Raw genomic sequence first — 26,211 nt, forward strand, 5'->3', positions numbered from 1 at the left:
GTAGCTCTTTTGGAGCCTAATTCTCTTAGGCTGCATTTGGATAAGAGGACTTGGAACTGATGAAGGATTTCAAATGAGTAATTTTGGAAGATTTGATTTCAAGTCCTCACTAGTCGAAATAAATTGTTTGTCTGGAAAACAAAAGAATTTTAGTAGCTGATTCTGAATCAGCCATTAGGAGGGCAATAATGCATTTTAAGATTTAAGGGACAATTTTCAAAGCTTCCTCTTCTCCACCAGCAACAGCATTCACCACATTCACCTCCATGGCTCCGCTGTCCAAACAAACTGTAGCAATATACACTAGTATGCGAATCTTCACCCCAAAAATTTCCAAATGCCATAGGCCACTCCCTCTTTTTTTCTTGGGCTCCACACCTTCCTCTCACTGTGAGTCTCTTAGAATGTCTGGATCTATGGTGGTTGATTGCCTTTTGTTCCTTTTTTTTTTCGAACCGATAAGAGAATTTCATTGCTTTAAGGAAAAAGATTACATGTACGAGCAACGGCTCGAGATAAACTATACAAGAAGTGTTCAAAGACACTGAGGAAACAGTCTTTCCTCATCAACAATAACGCCTAAGGCATCATCACTCAGTTTTTTGCTAACTACCATATTTTCTTCCCTACACAAGCCAAAGGAGCACATGCAAAACAATCTCTGTAGCTTAGAGATGTCTTCCAGCACTGTTGCCATTTTACTGTCCGCAGGACTCTGCTATATGATTTGTCTCCACAGCTCCATGTTACAAAAGTTCAGCTTGACCTTGCTCCAATTGCGTTGCACAGCTTTGCACAAGACCAGCTTCAGTGCTAGTGCTTCATCTAGCAGTTTGTTTCCCAGACTTGTCTCTTTCAGCACCCACCCTACCATTCTATTACTTACATGTTCCCTGACTGTGACTCCAATTCCAAAAGTTTGCTATCCTTTTTCCTTGGTTGTTGCCATCTCCATAATCATAGCTCCCTCATTTGCATAGTCCTGGTCATGTAATTCTTGCCTAGGGACTGTTTCTTATGTGTTCTCTCTGTCTTTCGTGAGTTCTACTTGCAGCTGTTCCAACCATTCCTTATGTGCTCTTCCTATTGTTCTTAATGGTGGACCTCTATCTGATTTCTCGAATTCCCTTTTGTTTCTTTCTTTCCACACTTGCCACAGATATTTGCAGTCAAACCAATATGTTCCATCCCTTCTGGCCTATGCCTTGCTTCTGAGATTCTTAGCCACCAACGTTTGCAATCTCCCTGCTGATCCTTAGCTCCATCCCACTGAATAGGAGCTGCCTTCCATATGTTCACCGCATGAGGACAAGTCAGCAGGAGGTGTTCAACTGTTTCCTGTGCTGTTCCACATGTTGTGCATATAGGATCATCCACCCCTGTTCGTCTACTCACTGCTTCCCTCACTGGCAAAGCTCCTTGAATGCATTTCCAGATGAAAAATTTGATCTTGTGCTTAATGTTGAGCCTCCACAGTGTGTTCCACATCTGTACTACTTGTGGACTTCCTTCTACATAACTAGAGCTAGCTCCCTCAGGGTTACACCTTTTTCCTTTTCTGTTTTGCTTCATCAGAAATTTGTATCCTGAGTTAACCGTGCATAGCCCTCCCGCCTTTGGTTGCCAATAATAGCTTTCCTCCCTCTCTGATAGGCTCAAAGGGATAGCTAGAATTTTTTGCGCATCATTTCTGTTGAAATTTCTGAAAATGATATTCCTGTTCTATCTATGATGACTTATTAGCTCATCCACCCTTTCCAGCTCACAATTGCTCAATCGACATGTAGTTGGCCTTCCTGTGGCTGTATCTGGAATCCACTTGTGTTCCCAGATGCTTGTACTACGACCATTCCCTATCCTCCTGATCAATCCTTCATTGACCAAACTTCTTGCTCCCATTAATCCTTGCCAAATCCAGGATGCATTTTTGGTGGAGCTGCATTGTAAGATGGAGTCCTTTGGAGAATTTTAGGATATGGACTTTGGTTCGATAACAAGGCAAGCATAGGTGCATTTAAACAGAAAATTGGTTCTCTCACCTCACCTTTTTGACGTGTTTTGACCAAAATTCATTTGTAGGTCAGTTTGATAAGATTGAGTGTCTAAACATTAAGAAAAGGGAGACGAAATTGCTAAGGTGAAAAATACACAAAAAATCATAGCTTGTTACTCACAGAGCCTTGTAAGGTTAATATTGCTGGCTTATGCAATATGCTCAGAGTAACACACTCTTTCAATAGTTTAACCTATAACAAAATTATGTTTAATGATTATTAGCTTATGAATATTCATTGGTGAACTTTAATATTGTAGGCTTGTATAAGTTGTCATTTTACATTCTCTTCCTATTTTGCCTAGTCACTGTACCATTTTATTGATTTCTGATTTTTTTTTGAAGTTAACTGTTCTACCTATGATGGTTGCTTCCAATCAACCGCAATTGAAATGCCTATTGTTAGCTAATGTAACCTTTCTAAGACACTACTTTTTGGGAGACAAATTCTGAACTTTCGAATCTCAAAAAGATTGCTTTATTGGTTGTTAGTCAATTGTTTGAGGTTGATGGAAATATTTGTCTGATCCATTGGAATTGCCAAATAAAATCACTGTTGTTTATTATGTGTTTGATTTTATCTTGTTCAATAGGCACTGCATGGAATTACAGGTACTCTTCATATGCATTATACAAAAAATCCTTTCACTCAAATAGTCTCCATCATGTTGCAATATGGAACTTATTTCTTTTGATATACATCACTGTCGAAATACTTGGGCCCTTCTGACAGATTTCTTTCATTAATGAGCCATCATTGTGCAGCTGTAAACTTGTTTATCTAATGGTTAAGGGCTTCTATCTGACCATCCTGACAACTTCGGTGGTAGTTTTCACTACATAAATGTTGTTTACCACCTAAGGATTGGACTTGCTTCAACTAGTTGAAGACACTACATAGAATCATTTCTTCCAGAATGACTTGATGCTGAATATCATGTTTGTCACCCTATCTCACATTTTTTTAATTTATTTTTATGGGTGCATTGGAAAAGGAGAGTTAGTCTATAGGAACTAAATCCCCCATTCTGTCATGGTAAACAAGACACTTAATTAGGTCATATCCAGTTCTCCATTTTTTCATCTTTGCCTCCTTCAATTTCTTTTCAAAAATTTACATATGAATCTTTTCTTCGTTAATATTTTCATGCTACCCACCCATGTTCTCCATCTACATTTTTGTTATTGGTTTGTCCTCAGTATCAGATTTTTCATTCTTCTTCAATCTCAAATCATGTAAACTATTAAAGGAACATGTTAAAAGCCTCTTTTCTCATCTATTTTGATTACGTTCAGTTTAAAAGTAAGTTTTACCATTTTAATGGTGCATGTGATGTGATTATATTCCCATGCATCACGCTACTTTACATCCATAGCAATATGTGGTCTTCCACATGAAAGATAAACCTAGCTATAGAGTTCCTGTAGTGGCTTGATTAATATGTATATAAAACCATACTTTTTTCCATTTGCTTTCTTGGGTCCCCTTATACATAACGTCATTGAGGCTTCAGCATAGATATGGGCGTACAGTTCTTGTAAAGCCTCTACAGTTACCTCTACATATATATATATATGTACACACACATATATATATCTATATGCATATACATACATATACATGGATATGTATATATACATATACATATACATACACACACATATATATACACACACACATATATACACATATATATGTACACACACATGTATACATGTAAGTGTATATTTATATATGTATATACATATATATGCATATACATATACATGTACACACACACATATATACAAACACATATAGATACATATGTACGTACATATAGACACATATATGTACATATACATACATCTCAAAATGGAGATAGACGGTTAAGGGTAGCAGAAGTGCTCATATAGAAATGCCCAGCAGCATCACGCCACCCATAGTCGAAAAAAAGTGACTCTTAGCTCAATGCTAAGTTGCGTCACTGTTAAGATGCATGGGTAATGAATGAAAGCACTCAAGATCTAGGGATGAAAAAGTAGGTGCAATCTAATAACCACGTAGAGACTCTCTTTCGAAAGTGAGAGCACCACCAGCTTGGTTGAAGAGCTAAGTGAATTCAAAAAAATTATCTTACGAATACAAGGGAGTAGGGTGCATATAAAAAATTTATTCGACCCACCCCCCATTTGACTAAGGATGGAAAGAATGCCCGCCAAGTTCGGACAAGGGAATGCTCCCCCCAACCATTAAAGGAAATGCTCGGCCAAGTGAATGAAATTGAACGAAAAATATCGCCCCGAAAATGGAACGGATTTTGATTGGGATATGTTTGTATATGTACATATATATGTTTGTGTGTGTGTGTATATATGTATGTTAGGGGTGGCCCAGGAAATAGACAAATCCAAGTTAGGACAAAGTAGGCGGTATAACCGACCATATAATAGATAGGCAGTAGATACCAGCCATATAAAGATGGATAACAAAGCAAATAAAAGACACAGAAGATTTATGTGGTTCGGTCAAATTGACCTACGTCCACGGGCGAGGGAGGAGCTATATTTCTACTATGAAGAAGAAATACAAAAGACCGTAGGAAAGTGGTTCCTAGGCCAATAGGCACTTACAAAAGAGTTTAGAAAATATTCCTAAACTCAAAACAAGAGAGCCTAAAATATTTGACTGAATGGGCTAGATGACTCAAGAAGCTAATAGCCCATATAACTCTCTTGAGTGGTGCACATCAAACGTTCAATGGCCTCTTCTATTTATAGGAATCAAGAGGCAAGCCTTCCGTTTCTGATCTTCGATGTGGGACGCAAAATTCTGCCATCCAAGGTCAAGAATTGCGGCTGCGTCTTGACAAATCAACAAATCTCCACCTTGGCATAATTTTAGTTCCACCATCGACAATAGTAAAATTACTCCACCTTCTCCACATAAACCCCAATGGGCGTAAATCACCAACAATGAACACCAATCAAATCCAAGCACTGCTTGAATTTGTAAACTGGAAGAGGTTTCGTAAACATGTCAGTTGGATTGTCCTTGGTATTGATTTTCTGAATAAGGACCTTTCCTTCAGCAATGATATCTCGAATGAAATGATACTTCACATCAGTATGCTTCGTCCTCTCATGATACATCTGATCTTTAGTCAAGTGTATGGCACTTTGACTATCACAGTGAATATCAGTAACACCTTGATATAGACTTAGCTCGCTAAATAAACTCTTCAACCACAAGGCTTCTTTGATTGCCTCGGTCACAGCCATATATTCTACTTCAGTAGTAGACAAAGCTACGACAGGTTGTAGAGTAGCTTTCCAACTAACAACACAACCGCCAATGCAAAATACATAGCCTGAAAGTGATCTTCTCCTGTCAAGATCCCCAGCGTAGTCTGAGTCTACAAAACCAACCAAAGTGTTATTATTTCTTCCAAACTCCAAACATGCATTTGAAGTACCTCGCAAGTATCTGAGAATCCATTTCACAGCCTGCCAATGTGCTTTACCAGGGCAAGACATATATCTGCTAACAACACTGACTGCATGTGAGATATCTGGACGAGTACAAACCATTGCATACATAATACTGCCGACTGCACTGGAATAAGGAACCCGTGCCATATAATCTTCCTCTTCATCTGATTGTGGTGATTGAGCAGCAGATAGCCGAAAATGGCTAGCAAGAGGAGTAGATACTGGTTTAGCATCTTTCATGCCAAAACGCTCCAAAACTTTTTCAAGATAATTTTTCTGGGTCAAGAATAACTTCCCTACTCCTCGATCTCTCTTGATATCCATGCCAAGAATTTTCTTAGCTGCTCCTAAATCTTTCATTTCAAATTCACTATTTAACTGCAGTTTCAAAGTGTGAATTTCTGACAAATTCTTGGCAGCAATGAGCATGTCATCAACATAAAGCAGCAAATAAATGAAAGAACCATCATTTAACTTCCGGAAGTAAACACAACTATCATACATGCTCCTTAAATAACCATGACCCAACATAAAGGAATCAAACCTTTTATACCATTGTCTTGGAGACTGCTTCAATCCATATAAGGATTTCTTCAATAAGCAAACATGGTCTTCCTTACCTTCAATTTCAAAACCCTGGGGTTGTTTCATATAAATTTGTTCTTCAAGTTCGCCATGTAAGAAAGCTGTCTTAACATCAAGCTGCTCTAACTCCAAATCATACATGGCAACTAAAGCAAGTAAAACACGAATAGAGCTATGTTTAACAACTGGTGAAAACACATCATTAAAATCAACACCTTGTACCTGACTATAACCCTTTGCAACTAATCGTGCTTTATACCTTGCATCTTCAACCCCTGGAATACCTTGCTTTTTCTTGAAAACCCACTTACAACCAACTATTTTCTTATTTGACGGCGGCTTTACAAGAACCCAAGTTTCATTACGATGAAGAGATTCAATTTCTTCATTCATCGCAATCAACCACTTTGCAGAATCATCACAAGAAACTGCTTCTGAATAGGTGGAAGGCTCACCAACTGCATCAGTTTCTTCTGCAACAGATAAAGCATATGCAACTAAATTTGCATATCTTTGTGGTGGTCGAATGTCTCTCCTTTGTCTATCTCTGGCTATGGAATACTCCTCTTCTTCTGAACTATCTTCAACAGTAGATTCAGGTGTATTTACTGGCACTTGTTGAATAGAAGATTTGGACTGAGAAGGACCAGAATTGCCAATATCAAGCTCCACCTGCTTCTGTGTACTATTAGTAGTACAAGGACTAGAAAACTCCTTCTTGGAAGATAACATAGACAATTCATCAAAAGTAACATCTCTACTGATCACAAATTTTGGAGATTTGGGATCAGGACACCATAATCTGTATCCTTTCACCCCAGAAGCATACCCAAGAAAAATGCACTTTTTAGCCCTAGGCTCCAATTTTCCATCATTCACGTGCATGTATGCTGGACATCCAAAAAATTTTAAATTGGAGTAATCAGCAGGAGTACCTGACTAAACTTCCTCAGGAGTTTTGAAATCAAGAGATGCAGAAGGAGAACGGTTGATAATATAACAGGCCATATTGATCGCCTCTGCCCAAAAGTCGTTTGTCAACCCTGCATTGGAGATCATACATCTTGCTCTCTCCAAAAGCGTTCTGTTCATACGTTCAGCCACACCATTTTGTTGAGGCGTCATCCTGACGGTGTGATGCCGAACAATTCCTTCATTCTTGCAGAATTCATTAAATTCACCTTCACAAAATTCCATGCCATTATCTGTCCTGAGCCGCTTAATGTGTTTTCCTGTTTGCTTCTCAATCAAAACTTTCCATTGCTTGAAAGTTAGGAAAACATCATTTTTATGCTTAAGAAAATATACCCAAACTTTTCTTGAATAATCATCAATGAAAGTCAACATGTACCTGGCACCTCCTTTAGAAGAAGCACGAGAAGGCCCCCAGAGGTCTGAATGAATGTAGTCTAAAGTTCCTTTTGTCCTGTGAACTGCCGGCAACTGGAAGCTAACTCTCTTCTGCTTTCCAATACTTTGACTACCAAGAAGATCTCGTTTGCATAAAATAGATAAGTCCTTCTCGCTCATGTGCCCCAATCTCATGTGCCATAATTTGGTAAAATCAGAATCAGACAAAGTTGATGTAGAAACAGCAGCAGCACCTGTAATAGTAGATCCCTGCAAAATATATAGAGTACCAGATCTGTGTGCCTTCATAACAACAAGAGCTCCTCGAGTGATTTTGAGAACTCCATCTCCACCTGAATACCTACACCCAATAGACTCAAGAGTGCCCAAAGAGATGAGATTTTTCTTCAAATCTGGAACATGTCTAACATCTGTGAGCGTCCTCACAATACCATCGTACATTTTAATCCGGATTGTGCCTTTGCCAACAACTTTACAAACAGCATTGTTGCCCATTAAGACAACTCCACCTTCAGTTGATTCATATGTTGAAAACCAGTCCCTATTGGGACACATATGATATGAACAACCCGAATCTAAAATCCACTCATTGTTAGATCTAAAAATATTTTCCGTTGCACAGAAAATGGTTCCATCATTCTCATCAGCTGCTATACTAGTTTCAGCGGATTCAGTATTTTTCTCAACAAATTTCCCCTTTTGTTTTCTTTATTTTTCAATTTAAAGCAATCAGAGATAACATGGCCCTTCTTTTTACAATAATTGCACACCACATTTTTATGTCTGGACTTGGATCTACTTCTATTTTCTGTGTTTCTCTTTTCAGATCTATCCCGAACAAACAAGCCATCGGCTTGACTCCCACTAGTTTCCCCAGTAATGTCCCTATCTATCTGCTTTTTAGATTTTAATGCAGATTTAATTTCCCGATACGAAATTGTTTCCTTTCCATAAATCATAGTATCGCGGAAATGCTTAAAAGACTGGGGAAGGGAACACAAAAGTAATAGGGCTTGATCTTCATCATCAATTTTCGAATCTATATTCCCCAAATCCATAATAATGGAATCAAATTTATCAAGATGGGAGAGTATAGATGTACTTTCAGACATCCGAAGCATGTACAAACTCTGCTTCAAATATAGCCGATTCTCGACTGTCTTCTTCATATACAAGGCTTTCAATTTATCCCACATAGCCTTGGCCGAAGTCTCCGTTGCTACCTCACGCAATACCTCATCGGAGAGATTTAAGATTATGCTGGATCTGGCCTTCTTATCCATATCGGCGAAATCCGCATCCTTTACATCTTCTGGTTTGTTCTCGATTCCGTGAATCGCTAGATCAACTCCGTCTTGAACAAGAATGGCCTCCATCTTGAGCTGCCACATTCCGAAGTTGACATTCTTGTCGAATTTCTCGACAACCGTCTTTGTTATCGTCATTGTTGCCACAAAATCTATAACCTGAAATTTGTCTCAAAAAACTGGCCAAACAAATATACAAGTCTCGTGAGCGGGCCCCACAGGGTGAGCGGGCCCCACGGGGATGAACGGACCTCATAAGATGAGAGGGCCCCACGGATAAACGGACCCCACAGGATGAGTGGGCCCCACAGGATGGACGGACCCCACCGGATGAACCTGTCTTGCAAAATATAACAACCAGCTCTGATACCAGTTTGTTAGGGGTGGCCCAGGAAATAGACAAATCCAAGTTAGGACAAAGTAGGCGGTATAACCGACCATATAATAGATAGGCGGTAGATACCAGCCATATAATAATTAGGCGGTAAAACCGACCATATAAAGACGGATAACAAAGCAAATAAAAGACACAGAAGATTTACGTGGTTCGGTCAAATTGACCTACGTCCACGGGCGAGGGAGGAGCTATATTTCTACTATGAAGAAGAAATACAAAAGACCGTAGGAAAGTGGTTCCTAGGCCAATATGCACTTACAAAAGAGTTTAGAAAATATTCCTAAACTCAAAACAAGAGAGCCTAAAATATTTGACTGAATGGGCTAGATGACTCAAGAAGCTAATAGCCCATATAACTCTCTTGAGTGGTGCACATCAAACGTTCAATGGCCTCTTCTATTTATAGAAATCAAGAGGGAAGCCTTCCGTTTCTGATCTTCGATGTGGGACGCAAAATTCTGCCATCCAAGGTCAAGAATTGCGGCTGCGTCTTGACAAATCAACAATGTATATATGGATTATATATGTGTGTGTATCGTCCAGTTGAAGGGGCCTTCGAAATAGTTGAAAAGCATGCACTACTACTTCAAAAATATTGAATATTTTATTTCTGGAAACTTGGGGATGGATGTTGTTATGCTGCAGGCATGACAGAAGACTGAGACCAGACCTTTTGTGAGGTACAATAATGTAAATTTGGTGAGTCAACAACTCTACATGGTGACTTCATAAAACTTTTCAATTCAATCTCATAATTTTCATACTCGCACTGTGAATCATAAGCTAGAGAATCAAAATATAGCCAATGTTCAAGGGCCTTGTTTTCTGGTCATGGATCGATAGTCTAATCTCAACTTCCCATTCTCCATCCAATCCTTGTACTTCCCCTTATATTAAAATTCTTTCTGAAGTAAAAGTATGTAAATACAACTACCTTATCAAGTTCAAGTCAATCTGTATAGATGCTATCATGTTGTTTGATTTGTGGTGTCACAAATCTTTAAATTGTTAATCTTTTCCTTTTATGCGTTGAAAATTAAAAGTTTCTAAATGTTACGACAGGACTTGCTTTGCGTGGTACTAAGGAAAAACTTAAGACACTTGCCCTTTTCATGGGCGTAGTATGTTGCACTACAGTGGTCCAATGTTGTGCTGGATCTGATGTGTTGAGATGGAGATCATTCTATGCAACTGAAGGCAACCTTTGGAAGGCACATTACCAGGAGGTATTTGATCATGGCATTCGTGAGGCTTTCTGCTGTCTGGGACGTGTTAAATACTTGTAAGTCCTAATGTTTTGTTCATTGTACACTTCATTATCTGATATTTTTAACTCTAGTTCTTTTTTTTTCCATGGCATAGAACTGCCTTGGAGGAAGATGGAATATATTCAGTTGCACAGTTACTTGGCGATCTTGTAACATATCGTGCAACAGGCACCGGACATCTGGAACTTTTGGCAGGTTCATGTTTATTCTTAGGACAACCGTACAAATTTGTATTAATTTGTTCTTAGATAACATGGATAAGAGCCCCTAAAATTCAGGTTTCTGCTTGTGCAGCTAGTTGAGTTTAAACGTGTAAGTTGACTGTCTACAATAACAGTGACTGTTTGTCCATTTATGTTCAGGGTAGATCACCAAATTCTTCTCTTTGGTTTAATTAATTACCCTTGACCCCCTTATAGTTTTACAAGCTACTTATACCCTCTGCTTTCCTGTGCTTTGGGCTAAAAGATAAGTTGAATAATAAACTAATGTACCCACCATAATCAGTTATAAACTTCACATATAAAGATTTTTGTATGTATCAATCAATTCAAATAACTACAACTTGGAGAACCACTAGGAATTGAAGAAAGAAAAATGTTATGTTTTCGCCACTTTAGACGCTCAAAATACTCTTAGAATTAAAACTGATGCACCCTCCATAGTCAGTTTTACTATGCCAAAAGTTTGCTTTTTGTGTTCAATTGAATTCTTGTTGTTTTGTATGATTCTGTGTCCCTTAATACGGTAAAACTGATTTCTTTTTTTTTTGGTCAGATTTACTGTTTAACTTACTTTTGGACTGAAACTACATGAGAAAAAGGTGTCTTTAAGAGCAAAGCCTAAACAATAAGGGGGATATTAATATCTTGCCCAAAAGTTTACAATGTATGCCACTATATGACACAATTGATATACATTGTATACTTATGTAGTTTAAAATGTGCAAAGTCCTTTTTGTTATTTCTGTGCAATAGCCTACATTCAAGTGATTAACTGCGCATGCAATCACCACTCTTTTGCACCATTTTTCTTCATTGCGCAGTTTTGTACACGTTAACCTTAAATTGTACTTCAACTGGTTGCAAAAATTGAAAAGAAGTTTTGTGGCTTCATACAGATGATAGATATTATTTTGACCAGTGGGACAAGCACATCAGGTTGTGCAAATTAAGAAAAAAATAAAGTTATTTTTATTAAAACCAATGGAAATTATTAGAAGTTTTACTTTTTTGTTGTCAAAAAAAGATATTATGAATTTTTTTGTTACAAAAAAAAAGAAGTTATTCGAAGTTAAAATAGTGGAAGTTATTGGAAATTGCTAAACTTTAGTAGTTATCTTTAGTAACGAGGGTAAAATTGGGAATATAAAACTTGACAAAAAAATTTTAACACCAAACCCATGGCTCATGCTTTATATACTGGAAGATGTCAACCTTTAGTGAGTTAGGATTTTGTGTCGCCTTAAGGTGCATTCTCTTAATTGTCCTAAGCCACTGATAGTCATTTAAGGATATGCTTTTCTCGGCTTAAATCAACTTATTGCTTAATTGTGCAGTGACTTTATTTGCATTCTGTCTTTCAAATGTTAAGCAAATATTGTTTCACCAAACTTTGTTAAGCATGTTCTGGAGTTTTCTAGCTTCAATTCCACTATTCCTTTGTGTTTTTTTCTTTTGGTTTTTAGTTTTACTTTTTCGAAAAAAATTCAGTTCATTTTGTAGTCTTCTCTGTGATTTCAAAAATTCAAAAGTTCAAATTAGTTTCCAAAGCTCAAAAGAAGAAATCTATACGAATTATCTGCATTGTATCATAAGCGAATCCAGGTGTTGATTGACAAACTAAATAGCACCATATCTTGGCCCAATGCATTTGCAAGGAACCAAGTAGCTTTTTTTTTTTTTTTTTCCAACGGTATTCTCTTTATATATATATTGAATTTGATAATACAAGATGTCAGTTACAAAAGTGGACATTGGTCCTATTATCCTCCTGTATACTCTCTTTGAGCCACAAGGGAAACTTTGTTTCCATATTACATTGGAAACAAGTTTAGTTGCAAATTGTACCATTTTATGAGCACATCTATTTCCATCTCTATACACAAAAGAAAAAGTACGGTACTGGAACATGTCAGTCAATTGTCTTATATCTTCGATTATGGTGGCTATTGGAGGAAAACTATACAATCACTTCGGTTTTGCCCATATAGTAGAAACTTGGCAACAATGCATGAAGTAGAGTATGTTTTATGCCAAGATTTTCCTTTTTGTTTCCACTATAGAATAATGAGGAACATATTAAACAATTTATGGTAAAGTTTCAGGTGCAGATTTTTTGCTTCAATTTATTTATGATTTTTTTTAATGTGAATTTAAAAAGGTTGCACTTACTGTACATACAATGTTTTAAATTGGTTTTCTAAATCATAAAATTCATGTTCACAGTGCACATGGTTTTATATGGTTGATGCCTTTTAGTTAGTACATGACTAGAGTACCTTTTTTAAATAAAAAACCCTTATTCCAGTTTTTCTCTTAATATATTGATCGTTCTTCCTTGGGATGGTCTGTTCTTGCCAAGTGTACCGAAAGTTTGTACAAGCATTTTCTGTGCCACTAACCTTTGTCAATAAGACAACGTGAAGGTGTGCTCTTGGTGAAGATGAACATAGTCTAGTGCAAGTGCAAAGAATCCTTGTTCTTTAAAAGAATTGATTACACTTTCAATGCTGATAGGGGTTTGCGTGGATCTATGCTCGGTACTAACTTAAAGTTAAAGATTGAAACAGCACCTCTTTGGTATGCATTTCAATGAATACATTTGAAAAGAACCGGAGATAATCCTTAAATACTGATACATAGAGTCATTAGTATTTATTAGTCAATTGATTTTTTTGCTTGTCGTTTCTCTTTCATGTCAGTTTCTAATTTCAGAGTTAACCTTTGCAAAATAATGAAGAACTTTTAAACTTTGATGCAACTAAAATTTTTCCCCTTTTCCTTTCATTTTTTTTTCCAGGATTAGCTTTATTGCAAAAATGTAGACCATTCACTCAATCACATGAAGAGTCGCTTGAGATACCCCCTGAAAGAGTTCATGAGGCTGCTGTTTTTCATCAATTTGCTGAAGCTGCCTATACGGTATTGTAATAATAACTTCCTTAGCATGTTTTCAGAAGTTTTTGTTCCTGCATAAACATTGGAATTGTAATCTACAGGGTCTTTTACTTGATGTTGGAAGAAACCCATTGATGTTTCCTTGTGCATGGCTCTATAGGCAAGGAATTTTCAGTCTTTGGAGCCGTAACAGGTTATTTACAAACTTAATATTATTGTGTAAATTTTATGGGCAATTTAAACATAGGCTTCTCATAGAAAAAAGTGAAACACGCTTAAGCCACTTCTTTTTGTTTACAAGATTGTGTAGTTTGATTTACGATTTTTTCTTATGTTTAATGTGTTTCAAGGACGCAAGTTTCTTATCCTGTTTTGTGTTGTTCTTCAACTCCTCCTTCCCAAGTTTGGGCATGAGTTGAAAACACATAACTGTCTGGAGAAAATAGTGAAAAACTTTTGGGCCACCATATCAGTTAGTTACTTTTAAGGAGATAGTGGGAAACGTGTAAAAGCACTATTATATTTGGTTTACAAGGTTTTACAAGAGAAGGACCTTTATATATCAATATTCACATTTTAAGGTAAGTGGAAATTAATTTAGTATGGACTAGTAAGGCCTTTAAAGTACATTGAGTTATGGATAGTGGGCACTGTTACCATTGTTGGTTGATTGAACTGCTACTCTCTAGGAGGCCTGCAGTTGAAGGGGATAATTGGTGGCGAGGTCATGCAGCAGCCTTTTTGAAGCATGTCAAGTTGACACCAGATGCGCTTAGAAAAGGACGTATTAATCAAGTGAGTCCATATTAGTTCGTGCTGTGTAATCTGGGATTTCATAGAAACTTAACTGTTTTGGGTATTAAGGCCATTTTGTAATGTATGTACACATTTTCTAACTAGTTCATGGCGCTTTTTGCTTGTGCATTGGCATGTCAGGAAATTTGATAGTGATGTTCAATTTGGACTGTTTACCTCTTTTGTGTTAATTTTATCATATCTTAGTAGCGTTGTAGGCAAAATGCATCTTTCTCGGTTAAAATTTTTTTTTTGTTCTATATAGTTATATGATTTATTGTATCTGATGGATTGCAAAGGTTTCCACCCAAATTTGTTATCCTCATCCCCGTTTTTCTCCAGTGTTTTTGCCTGGCTACTTTTCTTGTTGACACAAGCACAACATCTCTCTCTCTCTCTCTCTCTCTCTCTCTCTCTCTCTCAACAAACACACATAAACTCTTCCTTAACTAACTTTTCTTCTCAAATTCCTTTTGGTCTTGATGTGGAATGAAAAGCAATCTATCAAATAGTTGCAATATTCTAACTTTACTTTATGGCCTGTCAGCCTTTTCTCACTCTTTTAAGTCTTTTAACAAGTTGATACTATCATTTTTCTACACTATTGTTTGTAAATGATGTTGTGATTAAAATACAGTAATAAAGTTAGTAGTTGTTATTTCTTTTTCAGTTTGGAAGAGTTTGTTTTTCCTTTAATTATTACTTTTTTTTTCTAAAAACTATTTTATGCACATAACATATTCTCTTTTATGCATTTTGTAGAAAGTGCGGAAATTATTATAATCTTTTCTTGGTAATATTTTTCTAGGGCAAGTGTAAAGCATCATATTTTATGATGGTTTTACACCATCTAAAATCTGTTGTGATTGCTGTTAGAGGAACTGAGACTCCAGAAGACCTGATTACTGATGGTTTGTGTAGGGAATGCTGCCTAAGCAAAGAGGATTTGGATGGCTTAATTAAGTAAGTTGTGGTTCTTTTGATCACTTGTTATATGCTGGAAGATGCTTGTCTGATGCTTGCCATGGGACAAGCATTGGAAATGTTGATAGGATTTGGATAAGTGAATAAAGTTCCTGAAGCACATGCTTAGTATATGTTTAGCCACCATGGTGATAACATCTTTTTCTGTTGCCCTGATTAATAATGCATGGTAGATTACTTTGGAAGTCCATAATCTGTTATTTGTGTTAATAGTTATTGTCTTGAATTTCTTTGTTCATTTTAGCCCTTAAACAGTAAATAGCAATTTGGAGTCCTCAAAGTTTTTTGATAGATAAATAAGTCCTTTAAACAACAATATTTTTCTATGGCTGACTTTCATTGCTTACTGTAAAACTTTTACAAAAACCTTTGTGTCTTTAGAGTGTTTGGAAGATGGTTAGTGAAAGTTTGTCACCCTCCACATGCCGCCCACCCCTGTCTCCGAGCTCCATCACATCCACCGCCCACCCGGCCAGCAACCACCACTACCACAGCCCCCCTGCCCTCTTTCTTCCCCTACCCCCTACCCCACCTGCCACACTCCCTCTTTCTCCTCCCTGCCGGCCACCCCCTGTCTTTCTTCCCACTTCCTTGTGTGCGTTTGTGTTTTTTATTTTTAATGTATTTTGTAGGGTGTTTTTGTAAAAATTGTAGGGTGTTTTTATAAGTATTTTTGTGGGGTGTTTTGACATGTTACTATACATGGCATATTAGAAAAACTACCTTTCTAGGACAAGGCAAGACATGCCAAGCACACTCTATATTTGGCATCTATTTGTGTGAATAATATACTATATGCGTGATGTAAAAGATGTCTTAAAATGATATATTTACTCAGCTATAAAATTGTTTTAAGAGAAGAATCACAAAACAACAAATAATAAAATTGTGATAGTTGAGCAGTACAAATAAAAGTAGATACTCTCTTGTGCCAAACTAAGTACTCTGTATTTTTTAGCTGGACTTGATTCTTGTATAAAGAGAGAAGTCAAACTGTGCCAAACATGATAATTGAGCAGTATAAATAAAAGTAGATACTCTCTTGTGCCAAACTAAGTACTCTGTATTCTTTAGCTGGACTTAATTCTTGTATAAAGAGAGAAGCCAAACTGTGCATGCATTCATGAGAATTGGAAAAAATAAACATGACAGCTTCAATATTAACTAATAAAAACTTGAGAGGGTAACAGTAAACCTAAACTTATATGGTCACTGCCTTTGAAGTGTCTAACATTTAAGAAGTTTACCACTTAGATGTTGCAACCTAAGGAAAGTGGATGTTGTGAGAGGTTATGATAGGATTGCACCACTATTTTAAGTACTAGCAGTGGGTAGGCTAAGTTTCCTCACAAAATACTTGAGTTTTAAGCGTAAAAATCATAAAAGCATAAAATACTAAGTTTCTTTCACGAAGTTTTGTGAGAGAATAAAAATCATTATTTTGAGTTTTAAGAAAGAAACGGTTCATCAGATGGCATTGCTAGTCCTCCTATTACTGTTGATTGTGTTGGCATTCATCATGAATACCATTTCTGCATTCTGGAGGCAGCTCTTATTTATATGGATCAGTGTTTTGCCATAGACACGCATGAGTACAAAACCACTGTCATGATTATTCTTGTGATCTATTTAGTGGACCTTTTTAGCCCTGTCACTCTGCTCTTCCCAATGTTTTGTTTGCTGAATTAGTAATACAACCACTCATCTTTCTTCATCTTTCTACTCAAACATTGAATTTTTTAGCAGCCAGTAATTTTTTGTGAGACAACTAAGCTTGTTGAAGTTGACTTTCATTTGATCGGGGAGAAGTTGGTTGAGCAAGTTTTCGGAACATTTCATGTAAAACCTACCAATCAATTAGTTATTTGTTCAGCACAACATTTTTTTTTGTAGGGGGGGGGGGGGGACTATTGTAAACTACAATTTTGTGCTAGTACTTCAAGTACTGTAGGCCTACCAAACTGGTAGACCGAATTTTCTTCCAAAATACTGTTGATATGGACCTCATTTGTGGATAGACTCAGAAGGCAAGCAAGTAATTTTCTTCTAGAAGGATTTACTATACCAATTGTAACATATTTTAGGTCAAGTTAGTGTGTTTTAGACATACCTGCTAATGTTTCGAAAATGACTAGGTATTCATTAGTAGTTTTCATTGATCAAAATGTGTGTGTTTGTGTGTGTGAATAATATCCGAATTACTTGAGATATTTTTTTGGGGAGACGGTATTCAAACTTTTTCCTTAATTATTCAGTTCATTGATAAGGTTTTTATTTCTCTCTCTAATTTTTGTGCTTAGTGATGGTGCAACTACGACAATGGTTTCTTCATTATCATATTATGGTCACTCTGGTGTAATTGAAGCTGCTCAGGATCTTTACATGCAAATAGAAGGAAATTCTACTCAAGGTTCAGAAACTTGTTTTCCTTTCTTTCTTTTTTCTTTATTGACGAAATGATTCTTCTACATGCTTGATTCCCGATTCTCATTGTGTAGCATATTGCAATGAGATGTAAAATACTATATTTTGGGGGATCTAACTAGAATTGAAAACAAGTAGCGCCAGAATTTCTCTGTAATGAGTACACATATAACTATCATTTACAATTTGTTAAAGAAGAAACTGCATGGCCATATAGTTGCAATGGAGTTAGTTTGACCACTTTCTTAGCTCAATTAGAATTTTGATCAGAAACAAGTTGTTTGATGGGTTTGAGTTAAAAAGTTTTGTTACCTATCTTTTAATTTTCTCTATATCACTAGCTATTACAAGTAATAAATACAAAACATGTCGAAACCTTCTACTCAAAATTTTGACACTCTGATTAACACTGAAAGTTATTGTCAACAGCTTATTGGTTCTTATAGTACTGCTCGTTGATATTACTAGCTGCATTTTTTCAGTTTCCTTGATACCTTAAAAACCCTTTTTGAGAGGAGTCATGTTAGTGTAAAATTTATTTTTGAAGCTCTACCAACAGACTATTTTCACAGATATATCTTTCTTACCTTGACATTTAATTGTGATAGTTGAATAAGAAGAAAGAAGATGCACAAGGACATTACTGGCTTTGAATTTGGACATCTTAAAATGTTACTTTGTGCATGCTAGCAAATTGAGAAAGAAAATATGCAAATATATACGTTATATCGTCCTAGTAGGAGTATTTCTTGTGACTAAGATTTTTATTAAGCAAGAAATGCATTTTTACTCCAAGTATTGTCCTAAAAGTTATCTTTGAATATGTTGGTTCTACAAAAAGAGGATTATGGTGACTGTATTTGTGTACATGATTTTGTCATATCAAGATATGATTATGATACATGTAGCAAAATTATTCGATCAAGTTCGTTTTTGATAATACATTTGTTCTTCTTACTCTTTTACTAATTCAACTCAAAAAGTGCAGTTTGACAAGACATCTCCTAGAGTGCTGTTTATGAATTCTAAATACATGGAGGTAGTTAATTCTTGTAGTAATAGCTGGGGATATATAAGAGTTTTATTAGGTGAAAAGATTTTACATTATTTAATAAACAATCCAACAGATGTCCATCACATTATATTTCAACTAGCTTATATGATTTCGAAGAAAACATTTATAGGGAGAGGGAGAAAGTTACATTTGAGTGGGCATCTAGTTAAATCAAATTTTGGTCGACAACAACATAAACACAGTAGCCAGCAAGCATTTTACTAGTAGAGAGTTTGATATTGCTCTCTAGTTGATATAGTACACTGTGCAGAACTCAGTTTTGTGAGAGGATGATTTCTTGGTTTGGTTTTGTAAATGAAGATATTATGATCTTCTTTAACTTGATATGGATTTCCTGGTTCTGCTGGTAACATGATTTATTTATCCATTATCTCCCTGTTGTTCACCAACAAACTAAGAAAGAAAAAATCCATGTGGTCTCTGAGGCACAAAAGCTACTTATGCTTGATCCATTTGAAACCTGCACAAGTTGCATTAAGCTTAATCTTCTTCAGTTAAACTTGTACCTGGGACATGACTTATATATATGACATTAATTTAATTCACATTTTCTCCGAAATTAGGTGGTTATCTTTCTTCATTGTTGGGAGAAGGTTGTGAATGTGAAGGTTATAATCTTCGAATAGTGGGGCATTCTCTTGGAGGAGCCATTGCTGCAGTGTTAGGCTTTCGGGTACCAAAATTTCTTTATTTTCAATATTCAGTTAAGATCTATATTGATTATGTTAAGTGTTCAGCTTTTGAAATAATGACATAATCTGGAAGAAATAAAGAAAAATAGGGAAAAAATAATTTGTAAACCATTAAATGATCAATGGCTTGCTAGAGATTTGGATTTAATTAATTAACTTAAACAAATAAGTTTATCTAGTGCCCTTCCAAATGAGACACACAGAGGTTTTCGAGTGATTCATCTGGAGGTTGTAGTCATTTATGAACTTGGCTTATAAATAAAATACAGCTTGATCTTCTGTACTATTTGATTGAAGGGTTGGAAAACTTTATGCTGGCCATGCTTTACTGTGTCATAAGTTGGCTTTTCTGTTGTTTGATGAGGATAGCAACAACAGATATATCAGTTGAGGTTATAGTGCTCTGCAAAACATCAGGAATGCTGTGTTTATTGAGTGATAGATGTGAATCTAACTAGTGCAGTGAAAGTAACTTGGAGATCAATGTGGCTTTGCCCTCCTAGGATATCTTAACTACCATGCAAGTTGAATTTAAGTTGGATGCTTGCCTAGATTTTACAAGAGCTAAGTATGTTCAAAGCTTGTAAATTTAAAAACGCTTCATTGTAGCGAAAAAGGCTAAGTATCACTGTCCGTCCTTGTAGTTTATAAAAAGAAATGAACCTCCTCTTTTTAAATTATCATGGACCTTCTGCTTTCTGTCTTTTCTCTAACAAGCTTTAACATTATAATTAATTTCATTATGTTACTGTAGTTCCTTTCCTTTTCATTTCTTATTTCCTGTTCTTGTTTCTTGTTCCCCCTCCCTGTCATCAAAACTAGTCTTCAATCTGTTTCATTACCATCCCAATGGCCAACTTCCCTCCCCTTCCCTTGCCACTACACCTTCTCCATCTTGCAAGCACTTGCTAGGAGGATAGAACTGAGACACTAAATACGGTTACAGCTTTATGACTTATAAACTGTTGAGCCCATTGATTTCACCAGTGCACTTACCTCTGAATTTGGTACACGTTAGGGAATAAGAAGACCGTTGAACAAAAGGCTATAATGTGAAAATTGAGAAAATTGAAGGAAATCCTGAAAGCAGAACTGAAGCTATTGTGCTGAGATAAAGATTGAGTTTTGGTTGCAAACTGGTGTGGTTATAGACTCAACTCTAGCTCAATAAAAAATGGTTTTAATTCATTCAGTTACCTATTTGCACACTTCTATCTTCAGGAAATTATTAATTCACTGAATAACTGAATTGGATTGACTGTAAATTCCTTGTTTGTGGTACATTTTCTACCTCTATATCCGAAGGAAACTACTTGAGGATTTGTTACTCACCTACTCAAGAGAATAGTATCCTGGGAGGTGAGGTATTGACGATGCAAAAAGGTTGTCTCGATGGAATAATTGGTGGAATCTTTGATGTGGAGAGGAACTTTTGGTCCTAGGGTGTTTTTGTGTGGAGCAATGGTGGGAGAAATAGCTTGGGCAGGTATGGGGGGTACTCCGTGCAAGGGTGGCCGGAACTTTTTTTTTTTTTTTTTTTTCTTTTAAACAATGTTAGGTGAATTTCAGTATTTGTTTTTTTGAAGAACGGTGATTGAATATATAAATGGTTCATTGAGACCTCAATTGGTACCCTCCAGAAATACATCATAGGGGAGTCCTTATTTATTTCTAGTGGACTATGTGGGAGATTAATGATAATGAACCTAAAAACTACAATGCAAAGCTTTGGTATATAAATTAGTTTAAAGAGCCTTAATACTCACCATGCATTTTCTCAACCTTATGTACCAAAAGGTGGCATGTGATATAGAAAGCAAAAGTATTTCCAACTCCTACAAAAACAAAAAAAAAAAAATAGTAAATACTGATAGATTTCGTATACACGTTTTGTGCATTACCTGCTATTAATTCATACAAATTCCTCTGTTGGGCGGATTTACACTGGGGGCAGTGGGGGCCATTTTAATTTCTATAATACCTATAAAAATTTGATATAATTTCGAATGTGTCTTTGGAATTTTGTGTATTCATTGATTTTTATGCTCCTAAAGTTGCCTTTGATTTTACCTGTTATTATAGTTACCGTAGAAAAGGCTTTTTCAATTATGAATATAGTGAAAAATTGGTTATGAAATAGAATAGAAGACACTTGGATGAATGATTGTTTAGTTACTTTTATTGAGAAAAATATGTTTCGTGAAGTTCAAAATGAAAATGTTGTAAACTGTTATCAAAATATGAAAACTCGTCATGAGCAATTATAAATGATTTAGTTTTTTTTTTGAAATAAAATTATTATTACATTAATAATTTTGAGTTTGTCTTTTTATGTTTTTCATGGAATATATATATCATTTGTACTTGTTGGTGAATATTTTTTTTCTTAAAAAATTAGAAAAAGAGTAGGTAAAAAATTTTAAAGTTATTTTTGCCCCCACTGAAAATTTTTTCTGGCTCCGCCACTGTCACCTAGTAATCTTAGTCTTCAAATTCTGACAAACTGCTGGGGTGGTCTTTGATATTATGAAGACTGTGGGACAGATCCATATCTTTTCAACAAACTTAAAGGGACCAGCGTAATATTTACCCTTAGAACTATAATATCACAATTCATCGTACCTAAAGTAGTTCAAAGGCGTCTTAGCACTTACATTGTGTAACCTCAAACTTAGATACCAATAACTACAACATGATTTAAAAGAAAAAGTTTGTCCCACTCCGGGGAAGCGTAAGCTCATGAAATCATATTTCTGTACATTCTCTACATTACTTGATCTTGTTTCTTAGGTATGCCTCTTATGCTCATCTATGGCTACCGGAACTCTTGGACGAAAACAGTTTGAAACAAAAGAAGGTCAAAATATAGTGATGTTGAATTTGCTAATAGTTCTTTTATTGTGTTTATATATGCTGAGGCCAAGTATCTACCAATGAATCAAAGTACTTTCAATTTTTAATACTTGCCTAAGTTGTTGACAGTTAATTTGGAGCAAGTCATGGAAAAGTTTAGAAGTTTCTCATACATGTTCTTCATTCGTTTGCTTGAAGATTTGTAAATGGAGTATTACCCTTGATCTGACAAACATTTTGCCTTGGTTCTCTAACAATTGTCATCATATATCCTTGTTGGTAATGTTATCTAATATAACATTGCAAATAGAGGAACACACTTTCGTATTCTATTCTTGCATTCAAGAATGTAGATAGGACTTTTCAGAATTTACAGTATCATTGGCATCATTCAAAAGTGATGGCTGTGTTGGCCAGCCAAATTAAATTGCATTCATGTACTCATAATTCTCCTTATCATCTACCATGCAGTTATATCGCCGATACCCAAAGTTACACGTTTATGCTTATGGACCTCTTCCATGTCTAGATTTAAATGCAGCTGATGCATGTTCCAACTTTGTCACAAGGTAACAAGATTTCTATAATGTTTTGCAATTCTAATTGCATCTTGTCGTGCTTTATTTAGTGAACATTTTTTTGTATTGAATTTGTTAGTGAGAGCATGGACAGTTACGGTCTTAGGAGAAGGATCAAGATACCTCAGGCGCATGGCTAAGCAAGTTATGCTTCATAATATCTCTCAAATTTTAAATCTTAATATTTTCAAGTTTGGAATAAGTGATACTATCTTGTTGACCTAGTGAATTGGATTTTAGACAGTCATATACCAGAAGTTAATTAAAAGAATAAAGTATACATACATAGGAGCATATTCTGTCATGTTGGCAGTCTTAATGGCATCTTATTTCTGTCATTCATGACTTCATCCGCATGAAAACCTTGGGAATATGAGATAATGCATTACTCAATATATACATATTAAAAGTTATTAAGCGGCACGAATTTTGCTCAGACTTGCACATGGTGGTTGATCATTTCTTATATTTTTTATTTTTGAAAGATGTATATATTCAATTTTTGATTGAAGTTAACATCGCAAGTGCTCAAATGTCCAGTGTCATCCTTAACAATGAATTCTCAGCACGCCTTTCGGTTGCATCAATCATGAGGCTTCGTGCAGCTGCAATTGATGCACTATCACAAGATAGCATAGCCAGATCAGCAATTGTTTCACTGGCACACCGTTATTTTTCTCTCAATGGTTTCAACGTAAAGGACAACAAAATGCTTAAAGAGGTTTCTGATTTCAGTTCGCTGTCAAAGGTTGAAGCAAGGACAACACAAACATTGAGACAAACCCATCAATATGGTAATGCAGATTGAAGTAGTGGTTAATTTTGGTTGCTCTATGACTTTATAATTATACTAAAGGACGAATTGCACTCTTGCTTCCTCAATTTTTGGATCATAAACCAATATTTGTCCTAGAAGACTCGTTAAAAACATTTTTTTTTACAACTTAACTATCAGTTTAGGTGAATCAAATGCAACTGATGGGAATTGAATTTGAGCGTTAGCTTCAATGTCACCCCTCCATGAATATCCCATTTATCACTTCACAGCTTAAAGTTCAAGTGTGTTAGTTTCCCTGCCCAATGTTCAGTTTTTATCGCTTTGATGCAATCCTCTTGATGTCCCAATATTAGCCTTGGTTTAAGTATATCATTTACACATGGATAAACGAAAAGGCAATTATTCCCTCAGTGGAGGACTCCTCAAAACATACAGCCTAGCAGCACCAGCACCAGTCATTGTTTCTTCTCATTCCACCCACTGTTGGCACCACAAATCCTGCCTCTTCCAATAGTTAGGCAGCCATTAATGAGTAGACCAGAAAACTTATAAGAATAATATAGCCAACATGAACCATCGACCATGCTCTATATTTCTCCAGCTACCCTAGGAGAACACCAACAGTCATCATCACATGCTAAGCCCAATCAAAAATCATCCTACATCTCTTTCACAAGCTCCATCTTCGAGTCACTTCCCGTTCTCCTTTATTCCAACCCTAAGATTTACCTTCAACTCAAACGTCTCATAAACTTAAATAGTAATCAACAAAAGCCATCATTTCCTGTTCACTTTAAGCTCTAATTTTCTACTGCATTGACTGTTGCCTTTTTTCTTCTCTCTTTTGCCAATCTTCCTTGCAGCCACATCCATGTAGCACCTACAGAAAAGCAATAAGAGATGGGCAGATGCTCTTAGGTTAGGAAAGAAAAGAGAGGTAAGGAAGAGGAGGGTAAAGGTGAAACCAGAGAGAAGGAGAGGTAATAGGTGGAAGAAAAGCTGGGAGGGGCATGACATATTGGAAGCAAGAAGGCCAAGTAAAAATATTGAAAGTGTGGGAGTGGGGATTGATGCACCTGGACTTAATGGTCTAGTGATAATGGAGTCTTTTTGAAAGGGAAGCTATAATTAGCTTTAAATTAATTGCTAAAAGGAAAATGTAACATAAGCTAGATGTGGAATCGGCTCTAGTATTGAAGGGAAACATTCAACTTCTCATGCTATTCACAAGAAATTCTCTCTTACATCATTTCAACTGCACATCATATTCCGAGGGGGCCTTGTCTAATAGCTAAGGTTGAAGCCCCAGGATTTAGATGTACTGGGTTCAAATCCCGTTTCCCTCTCCCCTGCTAAAACAATTTTTTTAAAAAAAGGCACTGCACATCGTATGGGAGTTGAGTTGGCTAGAACAAAGCATTATGTACACTACTTACGTCCCTTCAGAACTGTGAGTTGATGTCTATGCGAAGTTTGCATGCTTTTCCTCTCTTAATAATTTGTCAGTTTTGTTGACTGGCCTTGGTTGCTCCGAAACAAATGAGAATATGGGATTCTCAAAAAAATTATGGGACCTAATTAGTATAAGATCTAGACATTAGGGATCAAAAGTGCAATTGGCTTTTACAAAAAACATCATTTAGAAGCTATCCTTCTATAGTCTAGATATGAAAGATCTTCATCTTAAAGTTCTCAATGTGATTGCAGGGAGGGGGGAAGAAGACCTGGAATCTTGTTGGGACGAAATTGGCAAAGAAGACAGCTCCAAGCCCGAGATTAGCTTAACTGATTCCAAACCTAATTACGATGATTTATTCAGTCCTCCTAACGTATGTCACTATGATGATCAGTTTAAATTAGCAACAGCCATTCCTTCATCAGAAACTCGGTCATCTCATAATGTCCCTGAAATGTTTGTACCGGGACTTGTTATCCATATAGTTCCAGTAAAAGAACATGTCCATCATCCTTTATTGAAACGCTTCAGTATTTGGGAGGAAGATTGTAGTTACAAAGCATACATTGCAAAACGAGAATCCTTCAAGGATATTATAGTATCACCATCCATGTTTCTTGACCATTTACCATGGAGGTACTTGCTTTCATCTCTCTCTCTCTCTCTCTCTCTCTCTCTCTTACATGGATTTTATTACTACTCAATATTTCAATAGTTGAGATTGATTCATTACGTGTCATTATTTTAAATGTAAATGAAATCCTTCCTAGCAAAACACGGAATGTGGAGATGTGGCCTGAACTTAGCTATGAATTGCCTCAAACATTTATCATTTCTGTTCTTGACGCACTTTATCCCAAGTTGGCCAAGTTTCTAAAATGGAAATTTTGTATTCCTTTTTTGTTATTTAGATGCTACAGGGCTATCAGGAAAGTATTAGACAGTGAAAACCTCCGCTCTCTGTGATCAATCACGCATGAAAGGTCAGTTTTAGACTTATGTTTT

At 36.2% G+C, this 26,211-nt stretch overlaps 1 protein-coding gene across 1 annotated transcript in view; it reads left to right on the forward strand.

Annotated features, from left to right (window-relative positions):
• LOC113729161 (uncharacterized) overlaps positions 1-26,172 on the forward strand; it is a 30,905-nt gene extending 4,733 nt beyond the window's left edge. The window contains exons 3-15 of the mRNA XM_072077712.1: positions 10,247-10,466; positions 10,547-10,647; positions 13,474-13,595; positions 13,673-13,764; positions 14,261-14,366; positions 15,175-15,329; positions 16,103-16,117; positions 17,651-17,772; positions 19,413-19,522; positions 22,866-22,963; positions 23,513-23,766; positions 25,458-25,842; positions 26,118-26,172. Of these exons, the coding sequence (XP_071933813.1) occupies positions 10,247-10,466; positions 10,547-10,647; positions 13,474-13,595; positions 13,673-13,764; positions 14,261-14,366; positions 15,175-15,329; positions 16,103-16,117; positions 17,651-17,772; positions 19,413-19,522; positions 22,866-22,963; positions 23,513-23,766; positions 25,458-25,842; positions 26,118-26,172 (1,835 nt within the window). The remainder of the gene's footprint in view (positions 1-10,246; positions 10,467-10,546; positions 10,648-13,473; positions 13,596-13,672; positions 13,765-14,260; positions 14,367-15,174; positions 15,330-16,102; positions 16,118-17,650; positions 17,773-19,412; positions 19,523-22,865; positions 22,964-23,512; positions 23,767-25,457; positions 25,843-26,117) is intronic.
• The last annotated feature ends 39 nt before the right edge of the window (positions 26,173-26,211 follow it).

This window comes from Coffea arabica, chromosome 2e (assembly GCF_036785885.1).
Source record: "Coffea arabica cultivar ET-39 chromosome 2e, Coffea Arabica ET-39 HiFi, whole genome shotgun sequence".
Taxonomy (NCBI): Eukaryota; Viridiplantae; Streptophyta; class Magnoliopsida; order Gentianales; family Rubiaceae; genus Coffea; species Coffea arabica.